This window comes from Onychomys torridus, chromosome 8 (assembly GCF_903995425.1).
Source record: "Onychomys torridus chromosome 8, mOncTor1.1, whole genome shotgun sequence".
Taxonomy (NCBI): domain Eukaryota; kingdom Metazoa; phylum Chordata; class Mammalia; order Rodentia; family Cricetidae; genus Onychomys; species Onychomys torridus.
In genome coordinates, this window is record NC_050450.1 from 75,193,049 (window position 1) to 75,211,605 (window position 18,557).

At 48.8% G+C, this 18,557-nt stretch overlaps 1 protein-coding gene across 1 annotated transcript in view; it reads right to left on the bottom strand.

Annotated features, from left to right (window-relative positions):
• Ypel2 (yippee like 2) overlaps positions 1–18,342 on the bottom strand; it is a 31,888-nt gene extending 13,546 nt beyond the window's left edge. The window contains exon 1 of the mRNA XM_036196670.1: positions 18,053–18,342. Within this exon, the coding sequence (XP_036052563.1) occupies positions 18,053–18,169 (117 nt within the window). The 5' untranslated portion in view covers positions 18,170–18,342. The remainder of the gene's footprint in view (positions 1–18,052) is intronic.
• Between the last annotated feature and the right edge of the window lie 215 nt (positions 18,343–18,557).

Below are 18,557 nucleotides of genomic sequence, written 5' to 3' on the forward strand. Positions count from 1 at the left end.
ATCTCCCAATACTTTTTAGAGCAAACTCTCTACCTTCTGAGTAAGCCCCTTCTACAGCCAACTGGCCCTTCACCACCAAATTCCTTCAATGAGCTAAGTGAGCCCTTGCACCTTAGAGCTGCCTAGATTTCTGGCCTTACATCCTCGGGGTTGTCTATCTGAAGTTCTTTGTGCATACATCAAGCATCTATGGACTAAACGTTCAGCAGTTTGGTGTAATAAAAGAAGTATCACTAGGCCAGCTGGCACATACCTTTAATCCCAGCACCTGGAAGGCAGACGCAGCTAGATCTGAGTTCTAGGCTACTGTGGTCTACATGGTTACTTCCAGGCTATCCATGGCTATATATAATGTGTGTGTGTGTGTGTGTGTGTGTGTGTGTGTGTGTGTGTGTGTATAAATAGCAGTCAGTCCCCTAAGAGTGGAATGCCTGGTGACCTAACAACCATCTAGGTTTGTGTAAGTGCCCTGTGATGTCTGTACAAGGCTGAACTCTAGGGAGAAATTTCTCAGAAATACTCTGCTGACACATGACCGTGCTTGGGTAAGCAGACTTAATTCCTGGTTCGAGTACTTTGCCCGGAGCTTATGTCTCTGGTTCCAAGTTCCTCCTCTGTGCAATGGCATGGCAGCATCTACTTTCCTTCAACTATCCTTTCCATTCATTTTCTGTGCCTCACTTGGCTTTACATCTCCCTGCCTGTGCTCTATGCTTCTTTATCTCATTTTCAGCCCTAAATGCTAAATACCTCCTCCCCTGGAAATGCTAATCCTCGTACAAGGACTTACAACCATTAACTGTGCTTCAGGTTGGTTGTATGAACTAAAGGCAGCTGGTGAATGTGTTCTTTCCTGCCACCTGAACACAGGACACTTCTGACTCAGAGTTAAGACCTCTTTGCTCATGTTGGTAAACCTCCTCTTTATGTGTCTTTGCTGCCTGCCCACTGGCTGGCCTCTCTGATGATCCCCTGGCTTAGGGCTCAAATTCAGGTGAAGAAATCGAAATTCCTGCCATATAATCCGGTGTTCATCTTTCTTCTTGGGCCAACATGAAAGTACTGGGCTCACCAGTGGTGGTGGTGCACTTTTAATCCCTGTACTTGGTGGATCTCTGTGAGTTCAAGGCCAGCCTGCTCAACAACAGATTGAGTTCCAGGCCAGGCTCCAAAGTTACACAGTAAAAACCCTGTCTCAGGGAAAAAAAGAAAAAGGAGAGAGGGAGGGAGGGAGGGGGGGGAGAGAGAGAGAGAGAGAGAGTGTATTGGACTCACTGTGAATTATCAGGCACTGAAAAATCATTTCCTAGTCAAAAGAAAAGGTGCTGATCTATGAAGTCTATGAAAATAAAGAACTAAGGATTTCTAAATGGCCAGGGAGCGAGGGAGGAGCTCAAAATCACGGGGTATGGTCACATGAACATGCTAGTGCTCTTTATTTAAATCAGCAAGACCTGCTGGGTACTCTGGAAGATCTTTAGCTAGTCACCTGTGTCCTGAAGGTGCTTATTACAATCTGTGCGAGCAGGAGACAGGCCTAAAATACATAAATAAAACCTACTAACACACTGTGGCTGTTAAAAGTTTAAATCTCAGCACTCAGGAGGCAGAGGCAGGTGGATCTCTGTGAGTTCAAGGACAGCCTGGGCTACAAAGAGAGTTCCAGAACAGCCAAGGCTACACAGAGAAACCCTGTGTGTGTGTAGGAACCTAGACAAATGTTCAAGACAATTAAGACAGGACCTTGCTGTGAATATATAACAGGAACCCTTAACTAGTTGACACCCCCACCCCACCCCCCCCCCGTCATCTGAGTGAGTACAGAATGAACCATTTGTGGCAAAATGAAGACTCCCTTACAGTTCCCACAATGTCATACCCTTGGGGCATGCTCTTCAGCAATTGTTTTTACATGTATTCGTTTATTATGGGAATGCGGTGTGCATGTGGAGGTCAGAAGACAGTCTGCAGGCATTGGTTCTCTCCTCCCACTATGTAAAGAGATACCTTTAGCTGCTGGGCCTCTGGTGAAGGCCTCTAAGCACTCATAATTCTCAGGGTAACCCAGAGACTATTTAGATGGTTATTATCTGCATGTCATGGATAGGAAAGGCAGTAGTGGATGGGATCTGGGCCACTCTTAGACCCCAAGAGAGGCCCCCTGACCCCTTTCAGCCATCCACATTTTGTCTGTGAGACACCCTGTTTACTCTGTATACTTCCAAACACTGGGTATTCGTATGGCTCCCTTACTCCTCAACATCACTGACAGGGGTGGAGGTGTGCCATAGCTAACAGAAGGGTGGTACACCGGAAAGCCGAACTTGTTAGTTTTTAAACAAGGACCAGCCAGTTGGACCACGTGTTTCATACACTATAGCGCTTGCTTTCACAATGCTCCCTGAGTGGGGCCAGGACAGCAAGCCCTGATGTTCTGCAGTCAGTCAGTCTCTGATGAGGTCTAGCAAGGGACTCAATTAGCATCATGGAAACAGAGCAGATTTCAGAAGAAAGGTCAGCCACAAGGCCTAGCATTTGCTGTCAGCATCTGCCAGGCAGGAAGTACTACTCAGATCTATTTTTAATCATCTTCCCTGGGCTAGGGCTCCTGGGAGAATGCAGAGGCTGGGGTTATTCTGAGACAAACATCTAATTGCCACCTTTCTATACACATTTGAAAACATTGGATACTCAAGACCAGTGTAGACATGGAGGACTGGCTCTTGGCTTCTGTCACTCTGGACCGGACCCACAAGTCATCTTTGATAGCCATGAGAAAGTCATCTTGAGACTGATTAGGTCATCAAAGCTATTAGGTAACTTGGTGATCTCTACAGCCAGGTTCCAGGTACTGGGTAGCAGGAGGACATCTTGGCCTGGGTATATGTGGGTACTCTCCAGAGCAGGCCTGGAGGGAGTGTGTGGACTTGCTCCCTGCTACCATCTTAACTCCCGTTGACCTCACGGGGTAAACTGAAACCCGTGCAGCTGGGTAGAAACCTCATTTCTTACTCAGTCTATGGAAAGGGGAGATGCTTCATCTCAGTCCCCAAGGACCCAGGCCTCCAAAAGCAGGAACATTTTGTCCACTGGCTTCTTCTCCCCCTTGTTTCAGCCACACTCAGGTCTCAGTTCAGCCCAGCCCAGGGGACAGGACAGGGGATCTGGCATACCCAGGGTACATTATGTATGCAAAAGAACCTGGTTCAGGGAGCCACCTCAAACAGAGTTCCCTTGTCTCTTGACTCCAAGTTCAGCCTCCTGTTTCCACCCGAAGGTAAAGCCTCAGCATATGTACAACTGGGTGCCAGCCAAGCCAGACTCCATCTGCCAGCAAAGGCCTGGAGCTAGGCAGCGAGTCACCGCCACCCTACCCAACACAGGGCTGGGGAGCTTCAGGGCACTGTGCCCACTGACAAAGGGGTCTAAGGGGGGGGGGGTAGCTACCTCTCCACTCTTCACCCCCTTCCCCAAGGAGCTTATCTATCAGTGAGAGGCAAGTAGAAAGGGAAGAGCACTTGGCTGCATGATCTCAGCCTAAGGATGTGAAATAGGAGACTGGGTATCGGGGCAACTCAACACCAGCTCCAGTAGGGCCAGAGTGCCAGGGAGGAAGGGAGCGAACAGGCAGGGCTATGCTTCACAGAAGCACAGATGCCCTTGGCTGGGTGCTGGAATCCCAACCCGCCCCCCCACCCAGTGGTGGGGGAACTCTGCTCCAGTGAGCTGGGGCATACACGTCTGGGAGGGTGGGGGGAGCACTCAAAGGTCACACTCCCCTGACCTAGTTGGACCACAGTTCATTAAGGCTCCCAAGTCCTGCTGACTCCCGGTTTCCTCTTCTCATCTAGTTTCAGGAAAGAAGGGAGTTAATCAGCAAACAATTTAAGAAAGGTTACTCTCTACCCCTGCCGAGGATCATGTGTTCCCTCTCCATCCTCTCCTGTGCCATGGAAACGAGCCAGAAAACCCTATTTAAAAAAAAAAAAAAATAGGGGCTGGTGAGAACGGCGTTCACCATGAAGCCTGATATCCTGACTTCTAAAACCCACATGGTAGGAAAGTACTGACACCTTCAAGCTGTCCTCTGACCTCCGCACATGAGATGCAGCAGGTACACTCAAATATATACTTCAGCCCTCACACGCACAGAAAAAGAAAGGTTATAAGAGAAATAAACAGAACCAGGCCTGCTGGTCCACACCTGGAGGTAGAGACAGAACCATCTCGAGTTCAAGGCCTGTCTAGGCTATATGGTAAGTCCTTGTCTTTAAAAAGCCAAATAGGGGGTTGGGGATTTAGCTCAGTGGTAGAGTGCTTGCCTAGCAAGCGCAAGGCCCTGGGTTCGATCCTCAGCTCAAAAAAAAAAAAAAAAAAAAAGCCAAATAAGGGCTAAGGAGCTGCTTCTGCTGCGTCTGTGGTAAAGTGATTGCTGTGCTGGAAGCAGCAGCATCCACAGAACAGCCAGGTATGGCAGCACGCACCTCTACCCCAGCGGTGGTGAGTAGTCGAAGAATTGGGGGGAGGGGTATGGCTGGGAAACAGGAAGATTTGGGGGACTCACAGCTGGCCAGCCTAGCCAAATTACCAAGCTCCAAGCCCCTGGCCTTTTTACATATTCTCCCACAGGCAAATTCACTGCATGCACACACACAAATAAATGTGATATATTTAAGTAATAGAAAAAGCTTCCAGCCGGGGGTGGGTGGTGGCACAAGCCTTTAATCCTAGCACTTAGGGGGCAGAGGCAAGTTGATGTCTGTGAGTTCAAGGCCAACCTGGTCTACAGAACGAGATCCAGGATAGGGACCAAAACTACACAGAGAAACCCTGTCTCGAAAAACTGTACTTTAAAAAAACGGTTCCAAGTTGGGGCTACAATTGCCAGCTTTCAATCCAGGCACCCTCACTCAAGAAGTTAGGGACATGATGCTAAACAACAGTGCCCAGGCCCTGTGAGCCTCCGGGTCACTACAGGTCTGCCACTCAAAGTCCTTGGCTTCTTGTAGTTTGCAAATGATTTACCTGACTGCTGTTTAGCTAGCGGCATCATCAGAGAGGGGTGGAGCCTGATTATTATTATTAACTATCAACAGCCGTGACACATTATCAATGCTTTACCAACTGCTATATACTATCAACAATGCCAGTCACAGCTCAAGACCACCAGTTTACAGAAGCTGATGCTCCTGAAACAAGCCATGCTGTAATATTCTCCAATTCTCATCAAATCCTATTGTCCCCTCCCTTCAAGCCGTTTAGTGGTTCCCTACAGCACATAGAATGGAGTCTAAACTCCACAGCACGGCCTCGTGCACCCTGAGACCCACACCTCTTGACCTCTTGCTCCCCTGTAACACGCTGTGCCCTTTGGCTTCCCTATGGTTCTCCGGGCTTGATTTTTCTCTAAGACACAGTATCGCAGCTCAGAACGGCATCTCGTCTTATGCGTGCAGCTACAGCGTATATAGAAAGAACAGTATACAGAACAATCGGGTACTCAAAAAAGCCTGTTTCAACCCACTTTATAACAGCTTAGCTGCTTGTCTTTTTTGCACTAGAACGTAAGCTGTCTTCAGGCATTAATGATATCCTGGCCACCTCTATAGCCCAGGGCTTCACACAGCAGTGTTCACTGTGTACTCAGCCATCAGGGAGGTTAAGACATTTGTCCAATACAACACTGAAAATTTAGTCTAGGCCTGAAGCAGAAGTGACTTAGCCCTTCCATTCAGGAGTTTGAAAATGGTACCGCTGACTCTTGACCCAACAGGGCTACACGATGTTTCCCAGTTAGAGTGAGGAGCCCAGGTACACTGTCTGGCGTAGTTACCAACTTGACCTATGGTGGGAACCTGTGGGCACTGAATGGCTCGAGCCAGTGGAAGGGGATTCTCCACAGTTGCCTCGATCCCCGCACGAGCCATGTCAACGGAGAGTCAAGTCCCCAATGTTCACTTCACCACAGTCATTTCAAACATCGAGCCCAGGCATTAGCAAGGCCTGGAAGCCCAGGGCCACCCCTGCTTTTGGTAAAGGAAGTTTCAGTGGACCTCTGCCTCTTTGTTCATGTTTTCTCCGGTACCGAGGCTGGCCATTAAGACTAGGGACTCAGCAAAGCCTAATGTTTACTATCCGGTCTCTCTTTAAAGTCTTGCAGACCCCTGGCTTTAACCCAAAGAAGAAAAGATCAAGACTCCAGAGAGCCCCTCCCTCTTGGGGACAGGCTCCTCACTCTCACCCCCAACTCCCTTCACAAGCTTTTTTTTTTTTTTGAATGAAGTCATTTCTTTTTTTAGCACTGGTTGCAAGTCTGGGATCCACACAAGCCTGTCAGAGACACACAGGAGCCCGAAATACCTAGCACATGACCTGGCACCTAATGGTGCTCAATAAATGTTTATTGAAAAAACCGAGGCATGGGAAGTCTGCCAGTCTAGCCCTGACCAAGGTCCATCCCCTGTCGGTTTCAAGGTGACCAATCACACAGGTGGCTGGCAGCAGCCTGGTGACCTAGATGTGCCAGGGCTTATCTTATCGGCTTTCCTTCTTCCTCGTGTACTTACCCAGCACCCCCACCTCTCAGTGCCCAGGGCGGAATGGCCTGTTGTTTTCACAGAGAAGCAGACAGGCAGGGAGGAGCTTTCCTCCCCCACAGATATATTCTGCGGTGCTTCCTTCTCCTGCTAAGGGAGGATGGAGAAATAGGATTTCATTTGCTTCTTCCCCTTAGGGTTCCTGGGTGAATCTGTCTGGAATAAACAAAGCCCCTCAGTGCCCTACCTGTCATTTGGAGCTTTCGGCATGGAGAGTGAAGAAGAGGCGACCATGAGGAGTAAACGGGGGTGGGGGGAACTTTGAGGAGGTCCAGAGTTATGAACAAAGCAGCCACTAGCCAACAGGGAGAGTCCTGGCCCTCCCTGAGCACGGACAGTCTCCCCAAACAGAAGCAACAGCAGGCAGTTTTGCTAGACTAAGCTAGCACAGGCTGCGGCAGGCAGCACACGATAGTCAGGAGGGAAGCTGAACGCACTGGGACACCTTGGGTAAAGACAATCCGAACTAAAAACAGCATGGAAACACTGGCTTCTCGGTACCCCAGATCAAATCTGGGATTAGGCCCAGGGTGAGGACTCCCATTCTGGCTGCCCAAGGGTCCTGTGGACCACTCAGTGAGGCTAAGGCTTTTACCTCTGTCTGCTCCACATGCCCAGAGTCTAACGGCTATGGAACAGGGCTCACAGGAAGCAGCAGGTCTCCTGCTGCTCTTGCTCACATAATCTCTCAACATCCATCTGTTGAGAAACTGATGCTTAAAAAAAGAGAGAAAAAGAACAATGAAAAAATGTTCTTAATGGGGCCAACTCTAAAAGGAAAGAAAAGGGGGCTCCTAACTTCTCAAAGTTGGGCAATTTTCCTTCTGATGGTTACAGGTTGCCCCCCCCCACCCCCCAAAAAAGATCCAAAGTGAAAGGAGCCATAGGGAAAGCTGGACCAACACTATCTGCTATATGGCCTGACACTCCTGTAGTCTAGAGAGGGTATATGTGGACGAGTAGATGCTGCTGTTTTTAGCAGCAGCTGGTGGAGCTATCTCCACCACCCCATCCCCCCCCTCCTCTGACTCAGTGCCCAGACACCAGCCATAGGCCAGGGAGGGGAGAGAACAGAGCTTGGCAGCCCTGACCTCAAAGATAATACTTAGGATCACCAGGTCAGACCCTCCCCTCCGGAGTTTTGTCGAACTCTGAGAACAAAGATATCAGTTTTTGTTTTGCTTTGTTTTTTAAGATAAAGAAAGCGTCTCTTTTTCAAAGAGCCCCCACCCAGCAGTCTCACAGAATGAGGCAAACTGGCAAGCGATTCATAGCTCGGGAGCAACATCAGCCTGGAAACCCTCCTCCAGATGCTAGAGCAGCGGCTGTCACAGCAGACTGAAGTGGGTCAACACAAAAAGACCCGAACTTACTTGACAGAGAGATTAGCGGGGCAGGTGGGAGCCTCTCTGCTGCCTAGAGGCAAGGCCTTGGAGCTGTAAAGACTGCAAAGGCCTGGGAAGACGCATGCAGTGGCTAAGCCTGGGGGGGGGGGAGAAAATATAACTCCTGGTTATATACGAATGTCACATTCCATCTGATTTTACTCAGCAAATCTTGACAAATAGCAGAGGCTGCCTGCTGGTAAGCAGGGACTTTATCTCACACACTGTAAATAAACACTACTTTTCACCTCACTCAATTTCCCTAAAACTTCAACCGCACATCTGTCGCACATCTGTCTCTGGTCCTATTCCTCTTGTTCTGTCATTACACCAAAGTCAGTTAATCTGCACAGACTACCAAGTGAACAGCCAAGAGATCTGAACGCTGCTGGGCTGGCTCACACCTCACTGCAGCCTTGGTGGGGGTGGGGGTGGGGGTCCGGAGGGAACTTAACTGCACTTGTTTAGACACATGTAGGAAAAAGGAGGGCCAGCGAGGAGCAGTCTTGGAAGAGCACAGACTGACACCTTCATTTCCCCCGCTGCAGGGGCTACACCCAGCACTTATAAGCACTCGTTATGTGCAAGGCAGTAAGTGGTGGGCAGGGAATAAAATCCAAAGGTCCTGCGCTTCTCTCTGGGCCTTGGCTTCCCAATTCCTAAAATGAGAAGGCTCAGGTTCAAAGGCATTTGGTTCTAAAATTCTGAGAGCATTCAGAATCTCATTAGGAAACAAGGCAATTCCGCATGAAAAGTGCACCTGCTGGGTGTGGTGGTGCGGACTCTGTATGCCAACAACTGAGGCTGAGACAGGAGGATCCAGCCTGCCTGGGCCATAGTGAGACTCTGGGGTTGGGGTGTGATATAAAACCCAGGTAGGTCTATAACAATTCAAAGCAGGGACAAAGCAGGGACAAAGCAGGGACAAAGCAGGGACAAAGCAGGGACAGAATCTTACAGGCAGGGCAGAGCTCCTAGGAAGGAAAGCTCCTTAGGTGCTCTTCAAGAACCAGTAGAGTCCCAGAGATTTCAAGTAGTAGCAAGATGCCTGCCTAGCATGGGTGAGGCGCTCGGTTCTTTTCCAGGGTCCACCACCACTCCAATGTGTGGAAGTTAAGTGGAGAAACGAGAGATTCCCCAGGCATGGGCTGTGTCAGCAACAGAGGAAGAAGGATCTACCACCAAAACTTCTACACAATCATAGGTCAGCCAATGCCAAAGGAGCTGCCCAGGCCACACAGACAGGCTATGGTGAAAAGGACTGAGCAGATCCAGACTGGCCTATCTGACTCCTCTGTAACCTTGCCTACCTAGGAGGGGTGCCTGCCTAGAAGAGGTGTCGTAAATTAACGAAAGGAACGACACATCTGGAGAGTCTGACAGACACACACAACAGAGAGCAAGCGGCAGCAATGGGGATTTTCAGTCCTTTTGTTAAAAATGGTGCCCAAACCAATCTCCTCTGCAACCTTCTTCTGCCCTCTGCAGAGAGCCTTACATTCCACATCTCACCTACTAAGATCTCTGGCTCTCACTACAGGAATCATACTGGTTTCTTCTCCTCATCCCTAGTACCTCGATGAGTGTTTAAAGTAGTATTCAGGCTGGATCTAGGATTCCACCCCTACAATCCTAGCACCAGGCAGGCTAAGGCAACACTGAGGAACTAGCAAGACTGTCTGTACAAGCGGGGAGGGATCCAATAAAGGAAATGGAATTATCACTGAAGAAACTGTACAAGAAACAGTGGACAGCAGCCACACCAGCAATGGCCATAGGGAGAGCCTGAGCTAAAACAAAATTACAAGAGAGGAGTAGTCCCTACAGCTGCTAAGTCTTGTTCACCAACATGAACACTCCTGAGAAGTTTCTCACCAGGAGTGGTAGTTTATGCCTACCTGCATGCACTTGAGACTGAAGCAGGCAGGAGAGTACCTGCAAGGGATTTCTAGGCTAGCCTGGGCTACAGAGCAAGACCCTGTCTCTAAAATATACATATATTGTGTGTGTGTGTGTGTGTGTGTGTGTGTGTGTGTGTGTGTGTGTGTATCTCCCTGTGTATTTTGAGTGGAGACACTAGCTTATAAGTACCTGGGACCTCACTAAGTGTCCAAACATCTTAGGATAAAACCTGCAGGCATTTATTTGTAAGCCACAGAGCAGGCTTGCAGGACATGCCTCATTCAGTCAAGTCAACATCTCTTTTTGGTGTTTAAAATACCCACACAGAAAGGATCCCATTTGAGCAGATTTGTATTCCAGCTCCCTGTAGTCTGCAGCGAAACACACAGAGATTATCAGTCCTCATCCCCAGAACCCCTCTGGATAACAGACCAGTGAGCAGCAGGACATATACCAGGTCATTCATTTTACCAGGGAGCAACCATGATGCTCAGCTAAAGACTTAAGACCCGGAACTGATACCCTGTTCATGCCAAAAAGTGCAGGGGTTCATTGTTTCAACCACTGACTGCACATTTTCTGCCAAGCAGCGGTCCACAGTGGGTCCTCAATTACCATGCAGTTTCCAGAACATTCAGACCACAGCAGTGCAGCAGTGGGTCCTCAATTACCATGCAGTTTCCAGAACATTCGGACCACAGCAGTGCAGCAGTGAGTGGACATAATCAAGTGGCCACTTCAGTCTCCCCTCCCCCTCAGCAGCTCATCTTCCAAATGACAGCAACATGCATCACAAGCTGGCCACAGCATGACTTAGCTAGTCTTCAGTAACATCAAACTGCCAACAGGATGAAGCCTGAACTTCCAACAATCTGGCTTCAACCTACTCCTTCAATCTGTTTTCACACACTTACTAACCTAGAAGAATGGCCTCTCCCTGCATGCTCGCTCCATGGCCCTTTTTCTACAAGCTTATAAGAACAGTGGGTGGTATTCTCCTGCCTTGGTTTCCTAAGCGCTGGGATTGCCAGGCAAGTGCCACCACACCTGGTTCATGGGCACGTCTTTCAAGTATGCACAGAACCTAACTCTCTATGCAGGTAGGGGTTTAGCTGGTTTCTTGTTCAATCAACAACTTCAAGTACCTGATGGAAGTTATCTTCCTTAGAAATACACATGTGTATATGATTGATTACCCACGTAATTTCAGGGATTCTTTTAGTCAGTCCACAGACCCTAGATTGGGACTCCCTAGTGAAAGCCCACCTTGTGGTGCTAATATTTTACTAGTAGGAAATCTGCCATCTTAAAAAACCATGCTAGAGATAACATGATATCATAACCATCTCAAGTAACACACAGGCTAATGGGAAACAGGTGTCATCATACTGGTGATAACTGTCTCGGTCCCCACTGTCGTGACAGGATAAGCCTCTTCCATGGGCTCAGCTCACCCTGAACTCACCATTAAGTACAATGTTTACAGTTCCAAATAGCTTCTTAGCAAGTGCTGAAATCCAATCAAGTCACTTGGTTCAGAGATTTGCCTACTCAGCTCACTTTTACCACACACACACACACACACACACACACACACACACACACACAGACACCTTCTTAGGTGGTCAGCAGACAGCTCTGGAGAAGTATGAATGAGCTAATACTTCATTCAGAGGAGACAGGGCTTTTGCAGAGTAAACACTTGAAATGAAGGAAATAATTTCAGGTTGGAAATGTGATTCCCTTTACAAAGCCTAACTGGTTAAAACTGGAATAAGCTTTGGGTATAGCTCACAAATGGTGCTGCTAAGGAGATAAGGACCTAGATATCCTAAGCATGGGGACCTGAGTTTGAATATCATAATACATATAAAAAGCTGGGTGTGAGAGAGAGAAAAAAGCTAGGTGTGGTGGTACGCACTTGTAATTCCAGCACTGGGAGACAGAGACAGGAAGATTCCTGGGGTTCCTAGGAATCTTGGCCAGCCAGCCAGCCAAGCCTAATTATTGAGGTCAAGGCCAGGAAGAGACAAGGTGGGCAGCAGCTGAGGGGCAACAATGGAGACTGACTGCTGGCCCCACACAAAATCACAGGCATAGATGCACAGAGATATACATATAGACAGACACACACACACACACATATACAGAGAGGGAAGGGGAGGGAGGGACGGGGAGTAAGAGAGGAATGGAGGAAGGAAGGGAGAGAGAACTTTTTTTTTAAAGATTCAAAGGCACAAGACTCCCAACTAGGCTACACCGATTCTAAGAGCCCGATTCTAAGAGCCCTCTAATTACCGGGTAGAACCAGAGCCCCAGTATGCTAAAAACTCCTATGATAGATATTTATAGATTAAGCTTCAATCCTGTTTTCTCCCCATTGTCAAAATAGAAATACTAATTTTATTTCAATTTAAAAAAACCAATAGAGCATACATCCATAGGATAAAAAAAAATTGCAAGAGGCTAGTGCGATGGCTTAGCAGTTAGGAGCATTGGTTAGCCTTGCAAAGGACCAGAGCCCAGTTCTGAGCGCCTTCCTCGGGCACCGGACACACATGTGATAACATACATTCAGGCAAGCACACACCCTCACATTGAGAGTTCAACATAATTTGCAAGCCAGAGAAGCTCAGTGAGAGCCCCAATATATGGATCCATTCCTTGTGAGTTCCTGTGTTTCACGGGAAAGCATGGGCACCGGTCTCACACCCCAGTGTCTACGCTGCTTTTGGGTTTACCTAAAGAAAAGGAAATGCAGGCATTTTGTCTACTCCTATAATCTTCATGTATTTTTTTTCCCCTTTTGAGACAGGAGTTCATGTAGTTCAGGCCAGCTTCAACCAGCTATGTAGCCAAAGATGACTTCTGAACTTCCTGCCCCTTCTGTCTCCAACTCCCTAGTGCTGGAATTACATGCACAGACTGCCATATTTCTGTGGTTCTGGGGATCCAACTTAGGGCTTCCTATATGCTAGGCAAGCACTCTACCAACTAACTGAGCTGCATGCTCAGCCCCAGGACCTTAATACTTTACAAAATCAGTTCTCAACCTATGGGATGTGACCCCTTTTTGGGGGGGTCACACAATCCTTTCATGGGGGTCAGATATCCTGAATATCAGACACTTATGATTCATAACAGTGGCAAAATTAGTTATGAAGTAGCAATGAAAATAACTTTATGGTTGGGGTCACTACAACATGAGGAATTGTATTAAAGGGTCACAGCATCAGGAAGGTTGGGAACCACTGTTTCAGAGTAGTTGTGTTTTTGTTCTGAGACAGTTTCTCTGTGTAGCCCTGGCTGTCCTGGGAACTGGCTCCATAGACCAGGCTGGCCTTGGACTCAGAGATCCGCCTGCCTCTGCTTTCCAAGAGCTGGGATGGGATTAAAGGTGTGCGCCCCTGCCCTGCCCCCAACCACCACCACCACAAGCATAAGATGGTGGGCAGGAGAAACTAGGAAAAACAAAGCTCTGCCTTGACAGGACTGTCAGCAGATGAAAGAGATCGCTGTACCACCACATCAGCACCCACCACATCTGCAACCTCTTAAGCCACTGTGTTGGAGAGGTCAAAGAGTCTTGCTGGGAACCACAGGTGTAGAACCCTAGGGCTCAAAGGCACAGGTGGGACACTAAGGTCAGCTCAGCCTTTAGCAGCCACCAGCTCACGCAGCTTCAGCACATAGGGCCTTCCTTCTCCTCTTCTCAAAGCAATGCTACCTACCTCTAATCGCCTAGCAGGAACCAAGTGTCCAAACGCCACCAGAGCCAGCTCAAGGAACCCCACAAGGAACAAAACCTGCCTCCTGAGTTCCCAGCCTCAGGATTGTTGGGAGCCAGAAGGCAAGTCAGCTCAGGGCTCCTTGCACAGAACATGGCCCAGGCTGAGACAGAGATCCCTGGTTCAGAGTGCTGTGACCGACCTAAGGCTGGTCACTGCCACACCCTGAAGGGTTTCCTCACCAAGACTAGACAGTCTGCAGTCCTGGAGCACCTGTCTCCAGAAAATAAACAGACCCACAGATCCAACGAAATAGTAACAAGCAGGTTGGGTGGTGTGCAAAATATTTCTTCTTCCTTCCACCTGCCCGGGACACCCACTCAACAGCATCCCAGAACGCCCTTCCGATAAGGATCAAGTCTCGGAATGAAGTCCCAAGTTCTCAGACGCCCTACTGTTCATTTGAGGGTTGGCAGGAAGAAGGAGGCAAGGAAGGCCTCTGCACAAAAGCTTTGTGAAGCTGGACTTGGTGGCAGGGGCCTGTAGATCTCGACTGCTTGGGAGGTTAAGGCAGACAGATGGACAGACTCACTGATCTAGTGGAAACCACTGATATTTTAGAACCAAAGTATTTTTATGCTAGGGCTGACAATTAAGAAACAATAGAGCGAGCAATTCCTCATGCCAACTCAAAATACCTCTGCAGACAAACACCCCAGCATGTAGACCACAACACCCTCTAAGGGAAAGACTGTAGGACGCCTCAGCACATTCCCTAGATAGTTCTATTATCAATTCAAAGTTCTCCCCTCCCACAGACCAAGGGCTGTGTTACTTCCTATAGACACATTAGGCTATCAACTGTCCCTTCCATACACCCAAGGCCTATTCACCAGGTCTTAATGGAAAATTCATGACTATTAAGTGGAATACCCCTCCAACCTACTCCCCGCTTTACATTTTGGATGATAAGGCCAAGAGAAGAAATGAAACAACTTTATACTGCAAGGATCTCTGTCATTTACAAACCACCCATGCATCCCTGATCTCATCTGAGCTGTGTGGCAACCCAATGAGGTAGGCTTTGCTATGGAGACAGTGCATGGAGGCACACACTAAGTGCTAGTTACCTGCCCCTTGTTATGGTCTGAATGTCCACTCCCCACCCCATCACACTGAAATAGATGTATTGGGCCTTTAGGAAATTATTAGGCCACAAGGGCAGAGCCCTCATAAGTGAGATTATTGTCAGCATAAAGGGGCCAGAACAAGCCAAGCACAGTGGCTCATGGCCTATACACCTGGGAGGCCAAAGCAAGACTTCTTCAGCAGCCCAGCAGTTAAAAGACCACGCCGGGAAACAATTCAGTAAGACTTCCTCCAAACACATACACAAAATATGAGAATGAATAAACAGGCTGGAGAAAGATCCTTTGCTCCTCCCGCTATAGAAGGCCACACAGCAACAAGAAGCCATCTGTGAACTGAAAAGTAAACCTTCTGACACTTGAGTTTGCCAAATTTCCAAATCTGGGGTTTTCCGGCCTCCAGAAGTGTGAGAAGTGAATTTGTTTGTTCAGGAACCACTTCTGTGGACGGTCCATTGTTACACCAGCCTTCACAGACTCCACTGACACGGCGAACATCCCTTTGCCCATTTTATGAGTAAGAAAGGAGACTCAGAAGTTGGACAGCTGGTTGCTGGCAACTTACCTCCTGGGTATGGAAAGTGAGCTGAGAAGGACAAAGCTTTCCACCACCAGAATCAATGCACTTTAGCTGTTTAAACTAGAATGCTGCATGTCCCTGACGGCTTAGCCAGGCCAACAGGAAGGGCACCTGAAGTCCCTGTTCTTCCTAGGCATACACACTCTATTCTCTAGACCTTTGCATCTCTTGATGTCATAATAAAGTCAGACTCACTTTTATTTTGCAACACCCCCCCCAACAAAGGTCCAGCTCTCTGACTAAAGACCCCATTTCAAGTACAAAGCCTCATTCAATTGCTTCGCTGCACCCCACCCAACCCCCACGCCTGCTATCTGCTGCCCAGCTCTCAACTCCTACTGGCCAGACTCTGAAACCGTACAGGAGATTAAGTCAAGAGGGAGAACAGGAGCCACATTATCTCCTTGAACTTTCTTAAATGGAGGGGGGGGACATGAAAAGAAAAGGCTCATTTTTCCAAGGAGGGGGCCGAGGCAATGATCTTTCCATTAGGCAGACGTGCATAAGAATGTATAGATTATTTAATGCTGGGGGCGGCTGCAGAGGGAAATAAAGGAGTCTTTTGTACAATCCCAGCACAGTTTCCTCACTCTTTCCCCAGCCAGGCATTTCACCCAACTCTTTAAATCATCCAGCCCTAATGCACCCCATCTGTGCACTGGCTGTAGCCAATGAAATCAAAGCCTGTGCTGACTTTGGCCTGGACTTGTGAGCCTTCCTGCCCCAGAAGGGGTGGGTAGGAAGGAGGACACGAAGCCAACCAAGCTGTTTTCCCCCTGCCTCATCTTCTCCCAAGGCCCCATCTGTCCATTTATTTGATCATTCACCACCATCGCCGTGGGTCGAATTCTGATCTAGGGACACAACAGAAGGACGGGGAAGGGTACATGAGAGGGGGTAAAGGGGGGCTGTTCTCAGCAGAGGCTTGAGAGACCCCACCTTCATATCCATGGACGGCTGCTCGTGTCCTGCAGCTAACTAAAACAAAGAAGTGGCAGGGCCATGGAAGGCCCCGAACTCCTGACTCAAAACAGCAAACGTGACCTCGAAAACCATGACCATCTCTGCATATCCAACTTCCACCCATCTTTTCAGGCCCAGCTCCAATAAAGACCTCCTCGTCAAGAAACCCTACTGAGTACCTGTAGGCAGAAATAGCTTCCCCACTGGTACAACCTGACCATCCACTCACTGTCAAGAGTCCCCGGGTTGGTGGAGTAGCATTTTTAGTGTCAGGTTGCAGTACACAGAGAACACTAAAGGGCATGGGAGCCCTGGCTTCTTACACCACAAAACACTTCTTCCTCGTGTTAAAAGGATGCCATAGATGCTTCTCTAGATAGAAACACTTATTTTGGAAATGACTACAGAAAAAGGTTGTGGAAAGGAGACAGCGCCAACTCAAATACAAGTTTTTTGGCTCACATTCCATGCCAGGAGACTGGCTAGTTCTCCCATGGACAGACATGGCCTCCCACATCTAAATATCCAGTCAAAGGTTTACCCTAAAACTCAAAAGAAATCTGCAACAAGATGATATCGTAGATAGCCAAAGGCTGGCCGAAGTGTAAATAACGCAGTTCAGGAACTCGGAAGAGAGTGGAGTGGGTGACCGTTCAGCCAGGGCCCTGGGGGCTGGAGGGATGGAGCCTGTAGGTTACTAAGCAGCCTGGAAGAGACCCACAACAACAGATTCTGTTCTGGGGCCTCATTTCAGGATCTACGAGCGCAGACTTGGATGTTTGGGCAGCCTTCATATACCAGTCAGGCCAGCCAGATGAAGAGGAATGTTTTGTAGCTGCTGGCTGGAGATGTCACCCATCTTGGGCTGAGACTACCAGACCCAGGGAGAAGCAGGCAAGAAAGAGTGCCTTCGCCAGTTCTTATAAACAGTTCGGGATCGCTAACGTTTCTTAGCCGGGTCTGCGTAAGTATCTGTCCCTTAGCCGTGTGGAGGCTAGCTTCTCAGGAAAGATACTATTAAGGGGGAAATTCTCCCACGATTTTTCTGTCATCTAGCCTAGTAAAACCTGTTCCTCCTCCCCTGGGAATCTAGGACCGGGAGGGAGACAGCTCCCCTGAGAATGCCGCCTGGAGTGTTCAGTTCCTGCATTACACAATTGAGAACCTGGTTTTGGTTTATTCATTAGTAACCCCCAGCCCCAACTTCAGAAGCAGCTGTCAAAGCACCTCTGGGAAAACAGGGACTCGTTCTTCAGCTATGATCAAATGTCACCCTGCATTACTGCATATATAAAGGTCCCTGCGGGCCAGGGGCTCAGCTTTTCAACAGGCCACTTTGTTCCTCTCCAAAGGACAAGTTTTCATGAAGCCTCGCAACTTTCCTCGGGGCTTGCTAGGTGCTCTCCCATCTCAGCTAACGCAGCTACCTTAGATGGAGGGTGGATCTGCGGCAGAGTTCTTGCCTGACATGCGGAGGCCCGAGGGACTCCAAAACTGTGTGAGTCGCCAGGCCCCCAAGCCGCCAACAGGGTTGATATCTAACTTCTAAAATAAACCGATCCACTACTCTGTCCCTGCAATTCAGTTAATTCTCCATTGAAAGGGCAGCCGGTGGGTCAGCCCTCCCCTTCTAAAAGACAGCATGCCATTATTCCAGACTGTATGAGAGACAGCTTAGAAGTCTGTGACCCCAGGAACAGGAAATGGCCCCTGACTGGGAGGCAAGGAAGGCCTTCTGGGAAACCAGTACCTTGGAAATGAGTTCATCATGATTGGCCAGGTGAGCCCTGCAATGAATGCAGCTGTAGGTCCGGTGGCAGGAGGGCAGGTATGCCTGAAAAGTCTTGGATCTCGTCATCTTCACCATTGGTGCAGCTGAGCGTGGGGCAAACTCTGGGGCAGCCCACGAGGCACTCCCGCAGGACGGGTCGCACGGGAAACACCGAAAGACACAGGTAAAGGCCGTGGTTTGGCAGGGGGTGGGTGTGCGGCAGGCTCCACACACTGGTGACGTCTTCAGAGGAAGGACTCTCTGGTAGAGGCCTACAGCTGCTTCTCAGAGCCTGTGGCAGCAAAGGAAAACACCATCAGCGGCTGAAGCAAAGCTTCCCACAAGATGAGCGCAATGCTGCCCTGGGAGGGAGCAGCAAACACTGGCCACATAAAAGATCCTCTTCTCTGTTCCCTCACACTGCACCCACTCCAGTCTCGCTGGCTTTGTTAGACAGTTGGAGATTATTCGGTACCAACACAGT